This window comes from Erpetoichthys calabaricus, chromosome 10, assembly GCF_900747795.2.
Source record: "Erpetoichthys calabaricus chromosome 10, fErpCal1.3, whole genome shotgun sequence".
NCBI classification, from domain to species: Eukaryota; Metazoa; Chordata; class Cladistia; order Polypteriformes; family Polypteridae; genus Erpetoichthys; species Erpetoichthys calabaricus.
In genome coordinates, this window is record NC_041403.2 from 84,013,676 (window position 1) to 84,033,416 (window position 19,741).

The window sequence follows — 19,741 nt, forward strand, 5'->3', positions numbered from 1 at the left end:
GTAGCCACGTCGCTCAGGCCGACTGCTTCATCTCTCTCTGCCGGCTGATTACACGGCGTGGTGGCAACTTGAGACGGCTCATCCCCGTCTATAACTAGGCCCAAGTTATCCCCAGGAGTGGTATGTGACTCACCGCTGTTTATTTCAGACCAGTCCCGCCCCAGTATCACCGGGTGGGGAGGCCCAGGATGGACAGCCATGGTTAACTTCCGAACTGAACCTCCGTAGCTGATGACACAAATGGCGGTCCTGTACCAGCAGATGTCTCCGTGGACACAGGTTATACCAGTCTTATGTTTTAACCACTGTTGCGGTAGCACAAAACGGCGGGCAACAATGGATATGTTGCTGCCGGTATCTAATAACACAGTGGTTTTATACCCGTTAACGATCAGCCTGTCTGTATGCGGGACCGCTAACGGGTTTGTCGGAGCACACCAACCCCTCCTCCCCCTCCACCTGCATCCCACCATATTCCCAAGCGGTTCGTGCGCCCGCGGCGCCGGGGACGTCGGTGCAAGCTCTGGGTTGTACAGAGGGAGGCTAGGGTTTGGAACGTACTCCGGTCGAGGTCGGCCCAGGGGCGGCTCAGCTCTCCCAGGTCGGGAGGCCCCCCTTTGTTGTTCTACGAGCTCAATGAGCTCTGCCATATTTATGAAATCTTTACCCCAAACCGGCTGGGTGAAGCGCTGGGGTAGTGAATTTAAAAACAGGTAGCAAGCCACCTGTTCAAGCATGTGGTAGGGCGTACTTTCATGAGGCCGTAGCCACAGCCCTACCTTCGTCCATAGGCTCAAGGCCTGTTGAGGGGTTGGCCTCTCTGGATCAAACCGCCAGGCTTTCACTCTACTCACCTGCCGGTCTGGGGCACCCCTAGGTGGAATTCGGGGCTCTGGCTTTACAGGGAGACGGGCACTCTCTCCCGAGAGAGCACAAACAGCCCTCCTGGCCTCCCGCTTCCGAAGCAGCCCAATTCTGTGAGCCCTTCCCGCATACTCCCCGGCCCTCCTAGGTTGCCTAATAGAGTCTGCCGGAGGCAGAGCCTGCACCGGGTCACCCTGAACCACGGGACACCCTCCCCGCCTGGAAACTCGGTCCCGGTACGCTCCCACCTGGATATGTTGCAGGTCCTGTCCCCTTCTCTTCCAGGACGTCTTCATCCTGCCGACTACGCCAGATGTGAAAGAATAAGACATACTCCGATAAAGGTTTGGGGCAGCCACCCGCATAATCTCAAAATCCTTGGCTGCAAAGTTGCAATGAAGAGTAATAGCACTTGAAGTGCATACAAACGAGTCCAAAACCAGACTGAGGAATTAGGAAAGAGGGCAGGGTTTTAAAGGGGAAGACAGGAAGTGAGGTCATAAGGATCAGGGATGTGTTCGTTCTCCATTGGACCGAGCCCGGACGTGATGTCAGAGGGGTCGGAGCCAGTCAGGTCTCCTTCCATTGGCTCGGTCCCGGAAATGATGTCACGAGAGCCAGGTGGAATCTGCCGGGAACGGTCTGCAGGCAAGAGAGAAAAAGAGTCAGTGCACTCTGCCACCTCCCGGTATGTCTCAGAACTGCCGTCCCTCAAGCCCTTTAGCTGCCTCCCATGCGCACGTGTGTGACAATATATATATATATATATATCTATAATAATAAAAGGCAAAGCCCTCACTCACTCACTCACTCACTCACTCACTCACTGACTCACTCATCACTAATTCTCCAACTTCCCGTGTAGGTGGAAGGCTGAAATTTGGCAGGCTCATTCCTTACAGCTTACTTACAAAAGTTAGGCAGGTTTCATTTCGAAATTCAAAGCGTAATGGTCATAACTGGAACATATTTTTTGTCCATACACTGTAATGGAGGAGGCGGAGTCACGTATCGCGTCATCACGCCTCCTACGTAATCACGTGAACTAAAAACAAGGAAGACATTTACAGCACGAGTCACACGCGGGAACGAAGGTAAATGACGTTAATTTTTGACTGTCTTTTAATACTGTGTGAGCATACATATTAACACGTGCAATTAAACGTGTGCATTTACGGGGTGATTTCTGAGGCTTAAAAGCTCACCTTTTATCAAACGCGGGAAGAAAGGTAACTGACGTTGTTCACTGTCTTTTAATACTGTGTAACCATACATATTAACACATGTCCAATTAAACGTGTGCATTTACGGGGTGATTTCTCAGGCTTAAAAGCTCGCCTTTTACTAAAAAGGTAAATGCAAAACTATTTTCAATCAGTTTAATGAAACGCTCCCGTTAAGGATTGCAATAACATATTCGCGAGATAAAAGAACGAAGTAGGGGGAAATGGAGGAACAGCCGCAAACAGCGAAGAGCAAAAAATTAATTAAACAATTGAGAACGGAGCGAGTTAAGCATACAAGCATGTTCATAAGGGAAACAAAGCACGGTGTAAAACGTAAGTTTAAATTAAGTTTATAGAAACGCTCCCGCTGCGGATTGCAATAACATATTCGCGAGATAAAAGTTTAATGAGAAGACACGAGGTATAAACGAAGCACACGCCGTGGCGCAACGTTAGGGGCAACAGTTTCAACCATTCTATGATCTGCTTCTCGCAACTGAAAGACGGCACATGGCGGATGTTAGCCGACTTGCTCCCCGCAACGTTAGGGGCTTCAACTATGGCGCTGATGCAACATCTCAGTGCCAACACTTTGCAGACTGTACTTAAAAGACACGCCCTCCTCACTGGACAGTTAAAAACACCAATCAAACTAACGATGACATCAAGTATTACCCAATCAAAAGTAGGAAAGGAGGCATCTTCATAAAATGCGTGTGGGATGATTTGCATGAGACGCTGCTTTAAAAAAAAAATGATAAAAAAAATACGGGATAAATCCCGTCCAGTATTGATTCAAAACGGGACGCGCAATTTAATTCTCAAACGCGGCACGATTCCGTATTTTAAAGGACGAGTGGCAACCCTACAGTGCCAGGTAACCACCCATACAATCAGATTGTGATTCAGACTAGGAATGCAATGAATGTAAGATCTACATACAAGGCGAAAGTCTTGCAACATTCAAAGATGATGGTTTGGGATAATTAGTACTTATTAAGTACAACATTGAACATAAAAGAGCTTATGAAGCCTTGAACCGAAAAAAGCAAGATCTCAGAGATCGTAAAAAAAAAAAAAGGAGGTAATGTCGTTTTACTCGCTGTAGATTTTAGTCAAACATTACCAGTTATTCCACGAGGGAGACCAGCAGATGAACTCAACGCGTGTTTAAAATCCATGCTTCTCCCACGGTCGGTTATATGTCGCGTGTTCTCGGGTAGGTACACCAAAAAATGTATACATTTAAGCATGTAATGGGCAAAGAAAAAATGAGGTATACCCGAAGGCACTGCAGTAGTACTCAATGTAACTTTACTTCTTAAATGTTAATGTTTTACTGTTTAATAATTTATACGCTTCTTATATATTGTTCAAATTCTTTTATCAAAATACCAGTGACAGCGCAATGCACGATAACATGGACTGAATACACCATACGCATCTGCCCACGGCCGCCCTGGTGTGCGCAGATAGGAGTTGATTCTAAAATAAAATAAACATAAAAAGAGTAATACATTCATCACCCATAAAGCGGATAGCAGACGTGACGTATTATATGTGTACCACATTTCAAGTCAATACGTGAAACGGTTTGCAAGCTACATGTCATTTAAAATCCTGGACAGACCAACGAAAAGCCACGGTAGCAAATTATAGAAGAAGATTTTACTGTTTAATAATTTATATTTATATGAAATGTGCTTCTTATATATTACTTCATATTCTCATATGATAATGATGTTAATGTTGTTTATATTGATTTCTATGTTATTGTAAGTGCATCTATGTGTGTATATGTATGTATGTATGTGTATATATATATATATATATATATATATATATATATAAAAAATATATGTGTATATGTATATATAATATATCTGTATATGTGTGTGTATATGTGTATATGTATATATATATGACAGCAACACTCATAACAATGACAACACAATTACATTGACAATCATGTTACGTTATTTTTAAAATGTTTCCTTTACTTTTTCATAACCTCTTTAACACACTACTTCTCCGCTGCGAAGCGCGGGTATTTTGCTAGTATATATATATATATATATATATATATATATATATATATATATATTGTGGGGAACAGCCCAGACACAGACAGGCAGACACGCTTTATTTACAATATTTACAGTGAAAATGCAGCACACAACCCAATACTCCTCTCCTCCGGAGTTCTGTCTCTCTTCCTCCCAACTCCAGCCATCGAATGGAGGGAGGCGGCCCCTTTTAAGTTCACCCGGACGTGCTCCAGGTGCCTCCCGATAACCTTCCACCAGCACTCCCAGGTGTGGCGGAAGTGCTGGCTGTGCAGCCAGAAGTACTCCGGGTGTCCCTGGTCTTCTTCCCCCCACCACTTCCGGGTGTGGCAGAAGTGCTGAGGGCCAGGGCTCCACAGGCATCGGGACGCCCCCTGGCGGTGACCATGGGCCCCTGTAGGGTTGAGCTTCTAAGCTCTGTTCCCAAGGTCCCCAAAGCTACCAGGGCGATCGCCCCCTCGTGGTCTGCCCCCCTAGTTGGGACAACAGGCGGGAGCACTCACACCCCCGTCATCACAGCCGACTCTGGGGTTTCCCTCTGCCTCCGCAGAGGTCGGTCCTTCTCTGGACGTGAGCAGCCTTCCTCACGTAATCTCTTATTGGAGGAACCGGCTCTCTTCCCTCGGTTTCTCCTCTTTCTCTGGGACTCCGTGATGGTTTGGGTCTCCCTATGGGAGAGGTATAGACCCTGTCCCGTCTGCGTCCCTGTGGAGCGGCGTGAGACAGATGCTGGCTCGGGGCGTAGGGCGCTAGGACCCGCGGCACTCACCAGCCGGCGTCCTGTCTGCCCTCTCACTCTCTCCCCCCTCACCACGCGATCGGCTCTCACCGCCACGTCCACTGTCGGAGCCCCCCCCACTTGAGTCCGCTCACTTTTCCCTGGTCTTCTTCATCCCAGCACTTCTGGGTGTAGTGGAAGCGTTAAGGGCCAGGGCTTCACTGGCATCGGGGCGCCCCCTGCCGGTGACCACGGGCCCCTATAGGGTTGAGCTTCTAAGCTCTGTTCCTGTGGTCCCCAAAGCCACCAGGGTGGTCACCCCCTCGTGGTCTGGAGGAGGCAAAAGCCCTCCTCCGGTCCTTCAGGGCGTCCTAGTTGGGTACCACCCCCAGCCACTCACCACAATATATACAGTATATCTTGACTGGCGGAAAACCAACTATTCTTACACCCTTCAATGGACACAAACATATACTATTATTCCCAATTGATATTTAAGTAGTTTGAGTCATATACGAATGTGTGTGTGTGTTGGGGGAGTCCTCCCCTTCTCTGTTGTAACACAGACAAACTATTCCTTTTCTGTTATTCAATGACTTTGATCTTGAGGCAGTCTAGAGATTTAAATCTTGGAAAGTAGTCTCTTTGATAGCAGACTTGTATTAGTGTAATTATGTAGGACTGACATTGCATTGTCTTCATCATTAAACATTTCTTGGAAAATGTGGGTTTTTTAATGAGTAAATATTTCCTGGATTATTGAAGTTTTTAGAATATTATGTAAATATTTCATTAATGTAGTTTTATTGAGAATTATGACTGTGCTTTTCCCTTCTCTCTCTCTTTCTCTCTCTCTCTCTCTCTCTCTGCCTAAAGTGTATGTAACTATAAAAAACATGGATTTCTTCCAAGTAGCATCTCACTCTAGGACAATTATCACTTTTACAGCACAAACTTGTTACACTGCTTGCTTATGTTCTAGTGTGGCCGGCAATGTGATTCTCTCTCTATTGCAAAATGAACCACTTAGTATCCGTGGAGGCCTTTCTGAACACTTCCATTTTTCCCTACACAATTTTTTCAGTGATGGATTAAAGCTCTAACATGTTTCTTGTTCACTCTCTTGACTTTGCTGACAATGATCCACTACACTTAAATAAACTTGTATCCTTTTCTACTATAGTTAAGGCCAATAAGGTTATCCTTTACCCTTAAAATGCCTATCAGTATAATAAATAACACTAAAAAGTTCAAACGTAGACTTTAAATTATTCTCACAGACTGCTGTCTGCTTGACAGTTTAACTGGTTCAGCAACAACGCACTGTGATCACTCACCCCAAACATACAGGCTTTACTCTTTTGCAAAAGAAAGAAGACAAAAAATACCCTTTTAGTAAGGACAAATCAAGCTGTAAAAAGGACTGCACTGCCCCTTAGTGGCAACCAAAACTTGGTTCTTAGATTAAAAACTTGGTAGATTTAGATTAACAAACATGCAAGCACAATGATATAGGCCAGTTATTCTCAAACTAACTCTTGGGAACCCCATGTAACTGCAGGAACTTGTTATTAATTGGATTCTTAGCCTAATTAGGAAAGCTGTTATTTGCCAGTTTCCATGTTTTGGTCAATAAAGAAATCTGGTGACATTTTATTTGAATGTACTAATTTTTTATATATTACATGGGGATAACTTATTGCTGATATTCATTCTGATTTTTCCAGATGTTCTGGTTATTTACTCCAGTATTTACTGATGAGTATGTTAGTGTATCCGTCTATCCGTCCATTTTCTAAAGTAGCCTTTTTAGTATTCACTGTCATTTATTCTGGTGTCTGCTCAGCTCTTTGTTAATTGTCATTATTAAGATACTAACTAAGGAATTGAACTACTGTACACAAAATGGCAAATAAATATGTAAACAACTAGCATTTAAAGCTATAGAAAAATTCCAGTGTTTTTAAATGTCTTATTAATGTACCACTGTGCTTTTCTTAATAAAGACAAGATAAAAAGACCAGCTAATTAAATGAGATCAATTGTAGGTTAAATGACTCGCTGATTGTTAAATTGATTGAAACAAAAACCTGCAGCCACATGGTGTCCCCAACACTGTGTTTGAGTTCCACTGATATAAGTAATCTCTTTGTAGTCACAGAAAAGAAAACTGACAAAAGTATTTGATATCAATGTCCAGCTACTCTGAGCAGGCATTTACTGCAGTTTATTCAATTTCAATGCATTTAAGTTCACTCTTATTAAGTGTCTGTCCACATAAAATACACAATGTGCTATACAGTAGTTACAAATAAACAGTATTGGCAAAATACAAGTAACATACACATCAAATATACTGTAATATTGAAACACAAGCAGACAAAACCCATGCAGTATAATCAAAAGAAAATAAATATATACATATATGTGTATACACATACTGTATGTATTTTTATGGCCTAGTTTCAGTGAGTCCAGTAGTCCTACTTACCAGTCTAGTTTTATATATTCCTGAAGATGTAAGCAGGCATGACTCTTAAGATCATAATGCATTCGCTAGAATATTAACATTAAGAAGTTATGTAAGTTAAGGACATACTAAATCAGATGTGAGAAGGAGGATTTTAAAATTAACTCTAAAGTTAAATGAAAGCCAGTGAAGTGACTTTAGGAAATGGAGTTATATCAGGATATTTCTTAGTTCTAGTTATGATCCTTGATATAATTTTTTAACAGTATAGTAATAACAGTGATTATAAAGCATTACTGTATAATGAATACTTTGCATCAGGGTATGCACAAGGAGCACATGGCTCAGTTGATGATGTGTCCTTCTTTTAATGCATGTTTCCTCCTTATTTCACCCTGTCATTCATTTATCAATATACTGTATTAACACTAATGGGATTGCATGTCCTGAATGAAGGTTGTTTTTTGTAAGGGTGAAGTTTTGAAATAAGCAAGTAACAATCTTTAGTAATTACTTAAAATTATGACATATTGCAGTGTGACCAGTAGAATTGTAGTATCCAAAACACACCCACTGACTCAATTCTCAGGTTCAAATAAAAGGTTTATCATAATAAATTACCTTAATAAAAGGCGTTTTTCATAATAATAACCACAACACAAGCACAATTCTTTTCTTCCCTTTTCCTCTACTCTTCCCAGGTGAGTTTTGTCCTCTTCCCTCTGACTCCAACTTTCCTGATTACATATATACAGGACCTAGGAGTATTTCTGGTGCTATAACATTACATCAAGGAAGCACTTCCGGGTCAGGCAGATCTTCCCCGTGACAAGAGAGCCTGCTTCCAGCAGCTCCCACTAGCAACACCCAAGGACCCCAACAGGGCTGCCCATCAAAACTACAAATCCTATGCAGTACTATGGGCGCCCGTACGGGAAACACTCCAGAGGGGTGTTGTCACCCAGTGTACTGGAGGCCCTGGTAAACGGTTTCCTTCTGTCCATCCATTGTAAAGGTCTCCTGACTGGGATAGGTACCACTGGCCAACTTGGTCGGGATGCCCGTCCACCCACATCCTTCCATTTAAAAGGCCTCCCAGCCAGGTAAGGAATCGTCCATCCAGGCCAGAATGCCGAACCAAGCCAAGTTGTCTAGTAGTTAACTTAATATCTTCTCTGTAGTAATGTGGATGCTGTTTTTGCTGCCTGGATATGGGATCAGCTACAAGATGTTACAGCTTTAGTGACATACCTGCTCTTCCACCTCTCCTCATTTATCTGGTGGTTACTATCATTATTAAATTATGTAATGTGTTTAAAAGGAATTATTGCTCTCCGTTACTTTTGACTGTGCAGTTCTGACAGTCTGGTGAGGGCCCTGAGTGTGAGTGTTCAAGAGTGTGTATGGACCTTATTTTAGTAATGATTTGTGTGATTCCACTCTTACTCAAGAACTGACTATATTTTTATCTTAGTCTTTATTCACCTTACTGTCAGATTCCATTCTTGAACTTTTGTTCCTTCCAGATCATAAAGTTGCTCTAGCTGAATTACATTTTTCACATTTTGCCTCATGAGTACCTCAATGGTGTTTTAATGTATTTCTTTTAAAGAACTAGACTTTTATGAGAAATTATCATCCATGATAGTGGACATTTTACTTATTAATAAAGCTAACTTCCTTATATGGTGGACCCCAGTTCTGAGTACCAAATTACTTCTGAATTAAATTAATTCATTCTGAATGTGGAATTTAACTTACATAGAAGACATACTAAAAAAGATTCTTCAGTGGCTAGTAAATAAATTTTCCCTCCAATTATGTTGATGTGAGGCATTTGCTGCTCTCTCAGCTGTTAAAATAATTAACTTGTCACTTCACTTTAGGCTTCATTTTTTTGTTACTTAGAATTTTCAACTCTAAAGTGTTGGTTTATGGTTATGGGTTGTGGCCTGTAGGGGGAATGGGCCAGGAGCTGAGCATAGGGTTATTATTTTATTATATTTAAATTTTCTTTCTGTGTCTCTACATTGTTGGATTTTTATGTTTTTCATTAAAGATTTGATTAAAAAAAACCTGGTGCTTGACATTTTCTATCATTGTACTCCACTATGACAAACCAGTGGGTATTCCAGAGTATTACTGATGAATGTTGAGTTTTGGTTTGCATATGGCTGTTCAAAATTGACTTTACAATTAATTTAACTATGGGACTTCGCCCCCTGCTTGCTTCACCTGCCATGCAAACCCCTCAAATCCCCCCCTCCCCCCCCCAACACTTCGCATCTCTGCCGCTCGCATATGTGGATTTCACTTTCCCCAAACAACAAATGTTTTAATTCTCACGGATACGTCTCTTCATTGGGAAGAAACACTACTTTTCCCTGATGGCAACACAAATTAGAAGATCTACAAGTTTCCGACTTAAAGTTTAAATCTGAACAATATATTCGATCTCTTTTCGCTGTTCTGTTATTTCACCGAGTACTAATTTCCATTTGTTTGCGCTAATGCGATCTTTACTATCATTGTTTTGAGACTTTCGAATTTTAGTACTTTTGTTATCTCTAACCTGCTCTACATGTGTATTGCGCCAACATTTTTGAATTCTTTATGACGTTCTGCTTTGTCATGTACTTTTTATCTTTTTTCTGGCCCCGGACATTGTTAAATCTCTTGGCACAAAGTCTCGTCTTGCAGGACGTGAAAGTATCTCTCTGAAAAAGTCATGTCTTGTCCCAGGCTAAAAAGTCTCGTCTACTTTTTTAATATCTTCCATTCTTTCTTTCAATATTCCTCTCTTACTTTATCTTTTGTAATGTGAGGCTTTCTCTCTTTGTTTCACAGGAAGGTACCATATAATAGTGATTATTTAAAAAATTAACACCTTGCATAAAGCATAAGATCAATATTTGCAAAGTTATGTTTTTGTTGATTTGTGGCGTATATTCATTGCCCAGACACTTGCTTTGTTAATTAAGGTATATTCAGTACTTTTATTTAAAAACAATCACCCCGAACAGCTTAACTTTCCTATTAATTAAGTATTTTTAATGTAATTTTCATTTAAATATAGAACAAAATTCAAATACGTTTTTTAAGAGTGTAAATATCTGATCATTTAAAATAACATATTAAATGATAAGGTCTGAATTATTTAAGTTATGCTTTGTTATAGTTGAGGCAACATAATTTATGTTCTGCAGACTTGCTGTCTTAATCAAAGCTGCATGTAGCAGTTTAACTAAACAAATGTCATCTTTGTGGCTTATAATTGTGGCTATTAGTTCATTACTCCAAATTTGAAAAAGACTGTTAAATATTTTCACCTCAAACTTGAGAATGCTGTATATTCAGTCACATGTTGATATTGTACACATAATAAATTAATGATTATCCATAGTGTTTTCATAAAAAAACTGTTTTTTACCTATGCTTTAAATTGGTCTGATCCTCTATCATTTTGTATCAAGTTTGTACCTTTAGATTTTTGCTAATTTGTTAATAATCAAAGTTTTTAAAATTATGTATCAATCAGCCAAATTGAATTTACAGCATTTGCAACTCATTGTTAATAAATGTAAAAAAAATGTTAATCTGTTTTTTTTTTCTTTTTCTCTTTTCTTGCAGGTGTCGATATTCTTCATCATCTTGGCCTTACAGACAACAGAGGACGACATTTCTCAAGTCAGACAATTTTTCCAACCCCAGCTACTTCATCATTCCCTCAGGGTGTTCTATTTTTAAGAACAGGAGTTCTGTTATTGAGAGACACACGTATTGAAACTTCAACTTCAGGCATATTTCGGCCTGGATTTGGAAATGAATTTACAATTATTGTTAGTATATGCTCCCAGAGAGTGAACAATGCATTTCTTTTCAGCATTAGAAATAAGAAAAACAGACTACAGTTTGGAATTCAGCTTTTACCAAAGAAGATAGTCGTTTATGTTACCGAAAGGAAATCAGTTTATTTTAATTACAATGTACATGATGAACATTGGCACTCATTTGCTATTGGTGTCCAGGAGCAATCTGTTTCTTTTTATGCTAATTGTGGAGAGAAGCATTCCATTAAGGAAATATTTGAGAGGCCACAGAAACTGGATTCTAATGGTTTATTTACATTAGGAAGGATGAACTTCAAAACAGTTCAATTTGAAGGCATAATATGTCAACTGGACATTTATCCCTCTGCGCAGGCAGCTGCAAATTATTGCAATTATTTGAAAAAACAGTGTCGTCTTGCTGATACATACCGATCTTCACCAACTCTGGTTACTCCAACATCAAGTGCTTCATTTCAAAACTTACCAGACTTGCAGCTTGAAAACAGAGCTTTAAATCCTTTCTTTCACAATATCACTAAACCTAACTATATGACATATCCAGTTAAAAACAACCCACAGGTACATCAAATCTTCAGTCCAGAGAAGGAACTGGCAGCATATTCTAAAAGAAACAATGAGGATAGTCATGTTAAAACAATTCAGTTACTGCATCCAAATACTGTTGAAACTAGTAACTCTGCAGGTCAGGTTTTTGAAAAATTACAGACTGATTGGGGTACTGAACAGAAAAAGAAAGCTGCCTCAGGGAGGGGAGCAGAGCCCCAGAAAAGTCATACAGACAATTTCACAGAAGATGAAAAGCAAATAACTGCACTTCCTAAAGGTGATGAGTTTTCTCCTCTTGTATCTCCTTTAAGGCAAAAAAGAATAAAAGATAGCTTTATAAATGAAACCAAAGCTAATGCACAGGCTGATAAGTTTATGGATATTCAGATGAAAGGCAACACAACATTATATAGAGAAACATCATCTATCAACCAAGTGGATCCCTGGGAAGAATCATCCTACACTGATCTCAATTATAACACTGAAAGAGCTTATGACTTTGATATAGAAAGTTATGAATACGGCGATGGAGATCTTGACTATTCTGAAGATTACAGTGGCATACCGGGACCAAAGGGTGATCCAGGACCACCAGTAAGTTTTGTTGTTGCTTTTTAATATGTACAGCAATATTCAGTACAGTAATGCCTGCTCCAGATGCTGAAGGTGAATTCCTGCCCCACTTTCCTGTGTTCTGCCACCTTTAATGAACAAATGTCAATTATATTTTGTCCTATCACGTATAAAGGTATCAGAAATTCCTAAATTCTGTGCAAAAGTTTAACATAATACTAATTACAGTGTAATAGACTACTCCATGTCTAGCTATGCACCTGCCTGTAATATTACATTTAGTGGTCTCGGTGGGTTGCCTAAGTAATTGACAGCACTGTGCAATATTTATCTATGTTTGTATCTGAAAATCTTTCACAAATGGGGACCCATCTCCTGCTTGTCCATTCTCATTCAATTCACCAAGGGGTCATAAGCCCGCTCTGGAAAATCACACTTTCGATTCACTTAAGGTGACCCCCCTCACACCTGCTCTTACATTCCCAGTCCTTTCATGAAGGGGGACTCCCCACCGCCTAATCTTGTGGATTGTCAATAAACATGAAAAGATAAAAGTGGGTCACAAGACGACAAATAATGAGAAAACACTGAGGTTAGATAAATCAGTTTAGTATTTTTAAAACTAGTTATTTTTAATGGACTATACGGTGATGCTGTAGTAGCATTGCTTCTATGCAATAAAGGGACTGGAGTTCAAGTCTTGAGTGCTTGCTGTGTGGAGTGTGCATGCTCTCCCCATGTCCACAAAGTTTCCTCCGGGTGCTCCAGTTTCTTTCCACAGTACAAAAACATGAAGGTTCGGTGGATTGGTGATGGTAAACAGACTCTGATTTGTGTGTTTACCCTACAATGGTCTGGCAGCCTGTCAAGGGATTGTTCCTGCATTGTGCCTGATGCTTGCCAGGATAGGTTCAAGATTCCCCATGACGCTGCTCCAGCTAAGTGGGTTATAAAATGAATGGATATATCCATCCATCCATTTTTCAACCCGCTGAATCCGAATACAGGGTCACGGGGGTCTGCTGGAGCCAATCCCAGCCAGCACAGGGCACAAGGCAGGAACCAAACCTGGGCAGGGTGCCAACCCACCGCAGGATGAATGGATATATGTTATTTGTAAAATTTTTTGCATGATTCTATTTGTCCCAGACACTTTGTAACTCAAGGTGTATTTAGTAGTTTTATTTTTAAAAAGTGTTTTACCAATAATATCCAAAACAAAAGCCTTAAAAGTTCCTGATTGCTTCCTGAAACATCAAAGCTCCTAGGTTCTGTATTTTATTGATTTTAGTTTGTTGATAACTACAAAACAAAGCAGGAATGAGTAAATTGTATTGTAAATTTTCCACAATATGTTGTTTGACAGAAGGGTACTAATTCTCTCTTCCTTTCCTTTCACAAAGATTGGTGAGGACAGTATTTTAACGGGGAAAACCCCATATGCCTCTTAACCCTAACCAGGAACTATGAGCACACCAGAAATGAATGATGCCTTTAGAATTATTAAATAGTGAAAAGATGTGCATGGATGTGAAAACTAATAAATATTGAATGCATGGACTTTGGAAAGCATTTGCAGTAGGGGTAAACATAAAAAATAAAAGCTGTAATCCAGCAAGGCAATGAAATTGTTATTCCAGCAATTGAGGAAAAAAATGCCCCAGTTTCTGTGTTTGATAACATCATGCTTTTGCTATTGTTCCTGTTTAAACTTTGTAGGCACTAATGAAATCCCTCTCCTTCCACCTGATGTGAATTGCAGTCCCTGTGTCTATATTGCCACAAAGCTGCAGAGGAAATGAATGTATGGGGGTTATAGATATTAAAATATTTTATATATTATATATTCTAATATATTTTGAAATACCATTCTTCCTGGATCAATTGCACAAATTTGACTGGTTGAGAAATGGCATGGTTTAGTGATTCGAAGCAAAATTCCAAGTTTCCCTGCAGACTCAATTTTGCTAGGATCACTGGCACATCACTATTGTGCCCTTCCCAGTTGTGCAGCCTATGATTGCATAAATACATCTGAGATCCCAGGACAGGTAAATGCAGGAAAGACCAAGGTGCTTGGCCATGGTACATGTGCAGTAGAGGTGTTTGGAGATACTCAGTCTTCTGCATGGGTTTTTAAATGTGGGTGCATAGAAGATGTGGTGTGAAGCATATTTGGAAATAATCAAGGGATTAAAGGCCCCCAAATTAAACAATTATACTTTTTAAAACACAAGAGCAGGAGCAAAACATTTCCCTGGAAAATTAGCCATACGATTTCCAGTAAAATAAATGTGGTAATTGAAATGCAGAATTATGCTAAGAAATTACTGTTTTCTAAATATGTCAAATTGTTTCACTGGTCTAAAACACTTATTAATTATGTTTTGACATTTTTTGCAATTAAAGAAAACTAATTTGTTATTTTCTGCTATTGATAAGACTTTAAATAAGTCACTCTCGCTGGAATGAGAGGGTAAAATGTTTTTTGCATATTTTGCAAAATGTCACATTTTCTTATAAAATGCCACCTCATTTCAGTAAGTGGAGACAAAACATAACTCTTTAAAAATGTTATTTTCTACCCTGGTCATAAAGTTTGTAAATGTGACCTTTGTTTGTAGATACTGTGTGAGAGAGGGGTGCAGAGTGCTGATATAGTATGTGTAAATTTAGCTTTCAACAATGGAGTTGTTTTGGAGAAAGTAGGGACATTCTGCTATTGAGGTGACATGTTCAGTGTAGAAAGAGGTGCTGACACAGCAGTGATAGCAAAGTTGAGAGATGCATGGATGAAATTCAAGTAGCTCTTCCCAACCTGATTTCTAAATGAGTCTCCATGGCATTGTAAAGGTTTTGAAAGCTGTTTGAGGAGAAGTGTTGTATATGGTCAATGAATAGTAGAAGATGAAACAGCTGAAAATATCAAGGGTAAGAATGACCTGATGGATGTGGAGAATGTCACTGACTGAGAGGATGATGAATTGCCATTTAAGAGAAAGACTTGGTGTGGAGGTGATGGGTGTTATGCTGAGGAGAAACAGACTAAGATGCTTTGGGCATTTGGGACAAAACACAGTGGATTATTAGGTGAAGAGGTGCACCAAGATAGGGGCAAAGAAGATAAAGCCAAAGGAGACATGGTGGGAGGTGGTGTCAGATGATATGGAAAGTTTTGGTTTTACCCCAAAGGATGCCAAGGGCCGAGAAGAATAAAGGAAAAAGATTTTTGGGGAACTGGCCATTATACCAGTGATGAGAATGGTGATTTGTAGTTAATTCCTAGTATTGCTTAAGCTATATGTCATTATATTATGTAGTGATGGACAAAAAGCATTTCAGAATGTGCCTTCTGAACCCAGTAGGATCTTGCTTCTGAAATGGCAAGTCTTAAAGGAGATGTATTTTATTTGTTAAATTACTAAATACAGCTTCACATAATAAAGGCATCACCTAGTTCCAATTGTGAAAAAATAAGTAATGTCAATAATATTTAACTTATAGTTATTGAATTAAAGCTTAAGATCTTGTATACATTTCTGAATACCTTAGTTAAGTGAATTTTATTCCATGTTTAAGGAAGTATTACCTATCAATCCTAGGAATATTTTTATATTAACTGTGTATATTAGCAACCCAATGTACAGTCCTGGTAAGTTAAACCATTTTCATTACTGGGGCTTAAAATTTTCCTGTATTGCCTGTGATATAAAAAGAAAGCTGAACACGTCTCATTTTATAGTCCCAGATTACAATTTTTTGTGTCATGTTGACACTGATTAAAATTCCCTATCTTATTCATATGATTCACACAGCACAAAACAGCACATTATCCTGCAAAACTAATTATAGAGAATACTTACATGTGTACATATTTTCTATTAAAGCTGAATTCTTCAAGGACACCAAAAATAAGTTTTATACCAATGTATGCTTTACATATATTTGATTATTATGCTAATTTTATCATTTTTTAATGTACTATAGAAATAATAAAAATAAGACTAATATTTGTTTTGTTCCTTTGTTGTCGTGATGATTCATTGGTTAATAATTGGTTTGAGCTATATTACATGTATATTTAACATTCAATGCTGTTACACTCACCTTTTCAAACTGACCTCACCAAATTTATGCAGTCTGCATTTGCCAGCTTGATGTTCATCAGTTTTTTCTTTTAGTATAGACAGTTGTAAAGTGTCACACAGTATGATCAACTTTAGTAGCCATGAGTTAAAAATGTGTGAAAGTCTGTCGCTTTCAGCTGAGGGAGAGTGCCTGCTTTTCATCAATAGTCTTAAAGTAGGCATTATCCTTTATGGCTTTTTAGATTCTAGATTTAATCAATATGAAATCAGATTTTTATATTTCAACTAGCTGTGTAAGCGTTTTACAGCATGGGGTCCTAGAAACTATTGAAATCGTCAGAAAAAAAATTGAAATGTTGAGCCCAGGTAATTGAAAGGAACTACTCTGGGCATCTCTCTCTTAGGAGGTTTCGTTTTGCCAACATGTTCGCCTCACTTGTGTATTAACGCTGGGAGGAAAAGTACAACGGATACGTTTTGCCAATGTGCTCGCCTCACTTCTGTATTAGCCGCTAAGCGACTGACTTTCTTCAGAGGTTTCGTTTTGCCAACATGCTGGCCTTGCTTGTGTATCCTTGGAAGTAGAGCCCTAACCCCGACTCCACTTCTCACTTCCGGGACGGAAATATACATTATGCGTATTACACATCATTGGAAGACATGGAATAAAAACATCTTTTATAGTGTCTTATATAAAAGTATTTATATGTCAACAATGGTGTACCATCACTAGCCTCATAGAAAGTGATAGTCTAACAGTGTGCCTTAGGGACATTGTGGCCTAAATGAAGTTCATGGAATGGTACACATATCTCATTTATGTTGGCAAGAGACAGGCAAAACTGGGTCTTCCTTTAAAGCTCCAGCATCATTGACTCTGTGAAAGTAGGTTTAGTTTATTAGGCTAGAGAAAAGCCTTTGCAGAGGTTGTGAACCTGATGGAGGAAGGCAAGCCACAATCTTCGAAGCAGAAGGGAGCAGCAGTTTGTTGGAAGAGAACAGTGGTCTGCAAGGTGGCAAAGTAACTCATGTATTGGTATTATTCCTTGCTAGTTCCCTGTTTTGTTTAATTATCGCTTACTTGTGATAGTAGGCTCCAAATGTTCTGTATTTCAGTTGAATGATTTTGCTATCATTCCTTTGTCAGACAGTAATATTTGAGATAAATCTTCTTTAGCAGCAGTGTTTTAATTATGTAATTTTTTAATTATTCATGACATTCTAAATTCAAATACTGCATGTGAAGATTCCCGTGACACAGAGTGTTTTGAAATAGCAGGTTCCTGAACACTTAACTCCCAAAAAATACTCAAAATGCCCACAAGAGGGGAAACCTTCAAACCCTGGCTAAATATGAAGGGCAAACACTGAAACTTTATCAATAAAAGTTTTTTGTATAAAATGCTCTGTAATAATCAAAGTCCCAAAGAGCACAAAAGGCAAAAGGAGTTGCCTAAAGCAGCAAGGCAATCCAGAGCAAACAAATCCAAATATACAATCCAGAAAGCAAAGTCTAAAAACAGAACAAAGGTTCAAAGAATCCAGAAAGTTCACATAAACACAAAGTTAAACAGAATCCAACAGAACTCACCACACCACAGGCACATTCAATGAACAACAAAGGCCTTTATAGGGCTGAGCAGTCACATTCAGCGATGTGCAACTGGCTCCGCCTCTTGGGGAACCACCCACAAAACACAAAGAGCATAGCAAAAGAGATTTTGAGATGCAGTTCAACATAGTGAACATAAAAATGTAACAAAATAAACATAAATGAGACATTTCAACCCCAGCTAGTGGTTGAACACTGGTTGAAACAAAACACAAAGGTCAAAGTGGCTTTAAAATAATAACCTCATAAAGAGCCACTGAAGCCAAGAGGAGTGATACAATATGGTTTACTGATAAGCAATTTTGACAAAGAAGGGAAAGACATTATAGACATAGGCCCTCATGTGCCTGGCATTACAGTTGAGGAAGGAGCCCAGCCACCATATTCTACTTAAGGCAGTAGCCAAGAATCCACTCTGCAAAACAAAGTCAGGAACTCATTTGTCATCTTCATCAATAGCTCTGACATCAATCGTAATTAGTTAAGAGACACCAAAAGACAAATGTGCACGAGATTATGCAAACAGTGCTTCCAAACTAAAGGATTTGAGGAGGGTGATAATTAAGCCAGGGTTGGATATGAAAGAGGATGTGAATGATATGAAGTAAGAAATGAAGCACAAAGAGAAATGTATAAGTAAATGTTATGACCAAAAAATGGAGGTAGAACAGTTGGTGACTATGGCAGATAAAATTGTAATTGAAATCGAAAAACAAATGTAAAACACTTTGAAATAAATGTGAAAGTAATTTGGAATTAGAGCCAAAAGAAAATTTTTTTGGAATTCCTACAAAATTAATGTGAGAGATCATTACTAAAAATTCTATGAGACACCATTAAAGAAACAATAGAAAAAGAAAGTGAGTAATTTTTCTTGTAAACATTCTCTGAACATTTTTGTTCTCAAATTTCACAAAATCCAGGAAGAAAATGATGTGTTCTGCTGTGCGAGACTGAAGGTAAAGATACCTTTTACAAACAGATCCACAGTACAGTATATCTTTCTGAATTTTTCTGTGATGACCGCTGTGAAGTGGGCTTCTAAAATGGAATTAAACAATTTGTTATGGGGTCATGTATTCAGCCAGGTAGGGGACCATACTTTAACAGCATATTGTGCAGAGCATTCTGAGCTAATACTTTTTAAAGAAATTTTTTAAAAATATGTTTAATTAATGTCAGTAATCTCTGAAAATACTGTGTATCAAATGAATAGATTAGTTGACTCACTGTGTTTTTTGAATTTTGTGTTTAATTTATGCACTTTACTAATAATCTTCATGTTATGAGCCTTTGTGTAATGTTTATCATTGTTTCTTAATGAATTTTCTATGAGGTCTAATATTATTTAGTTATAGTTTTGAATTATGGAAAATTCAAAGATGTGTTCTGAAAAATATTTAGTTTGATCCTTGTTAATTTTATGGCCATGGTGCATTAATTGGTTTGCAATGGGGGAGGCTAGTCCTGGAAGTCACATGTGATGAATTTAGTTAAACAAACATATAAAAGTCATAGTCTCATACAGCCCTTTGCCCAAGGATTCTGATTTTGCTATGTTCTGTTACTTCGTGTTTGGGCTGGCATTGAGGTTTTTGGTGCACAGATATCATTTAGATATTTCCAACAACTAAAATGATCTGAAGAAGATTACTATGTTTGCAAAAATCATCAATTTCTTATTTTTTTTTTCCTCCTGTTCTGGGTATGACATTAGACTGCATCTG

General features: G+C 38.9%; 1 protein-coding gene across 1 annotated transcript in view; it reads left to right on the forward strand.

Moving 5' to 3' along the window:
• LOC114659194 (collagen alpha-1(XXIV) chain) overlaps positions 1-19,741 on the forward strand; it is a 338,513-nt gene that overhangs the window by 50,716 nt on the left and 268,056 nt on the right. Inside the window, exon 3 of the mRNA XM_028811519.2 lies at positions 10,975-12,335. Within this exon, the coding sequence (XP_028667352.1) occupies positions 10,975-12,335 (1,361 nt within the window). The remainder of the gene's footprint in view (positions 1-10,974; positions 12,336-19,741) is intronic.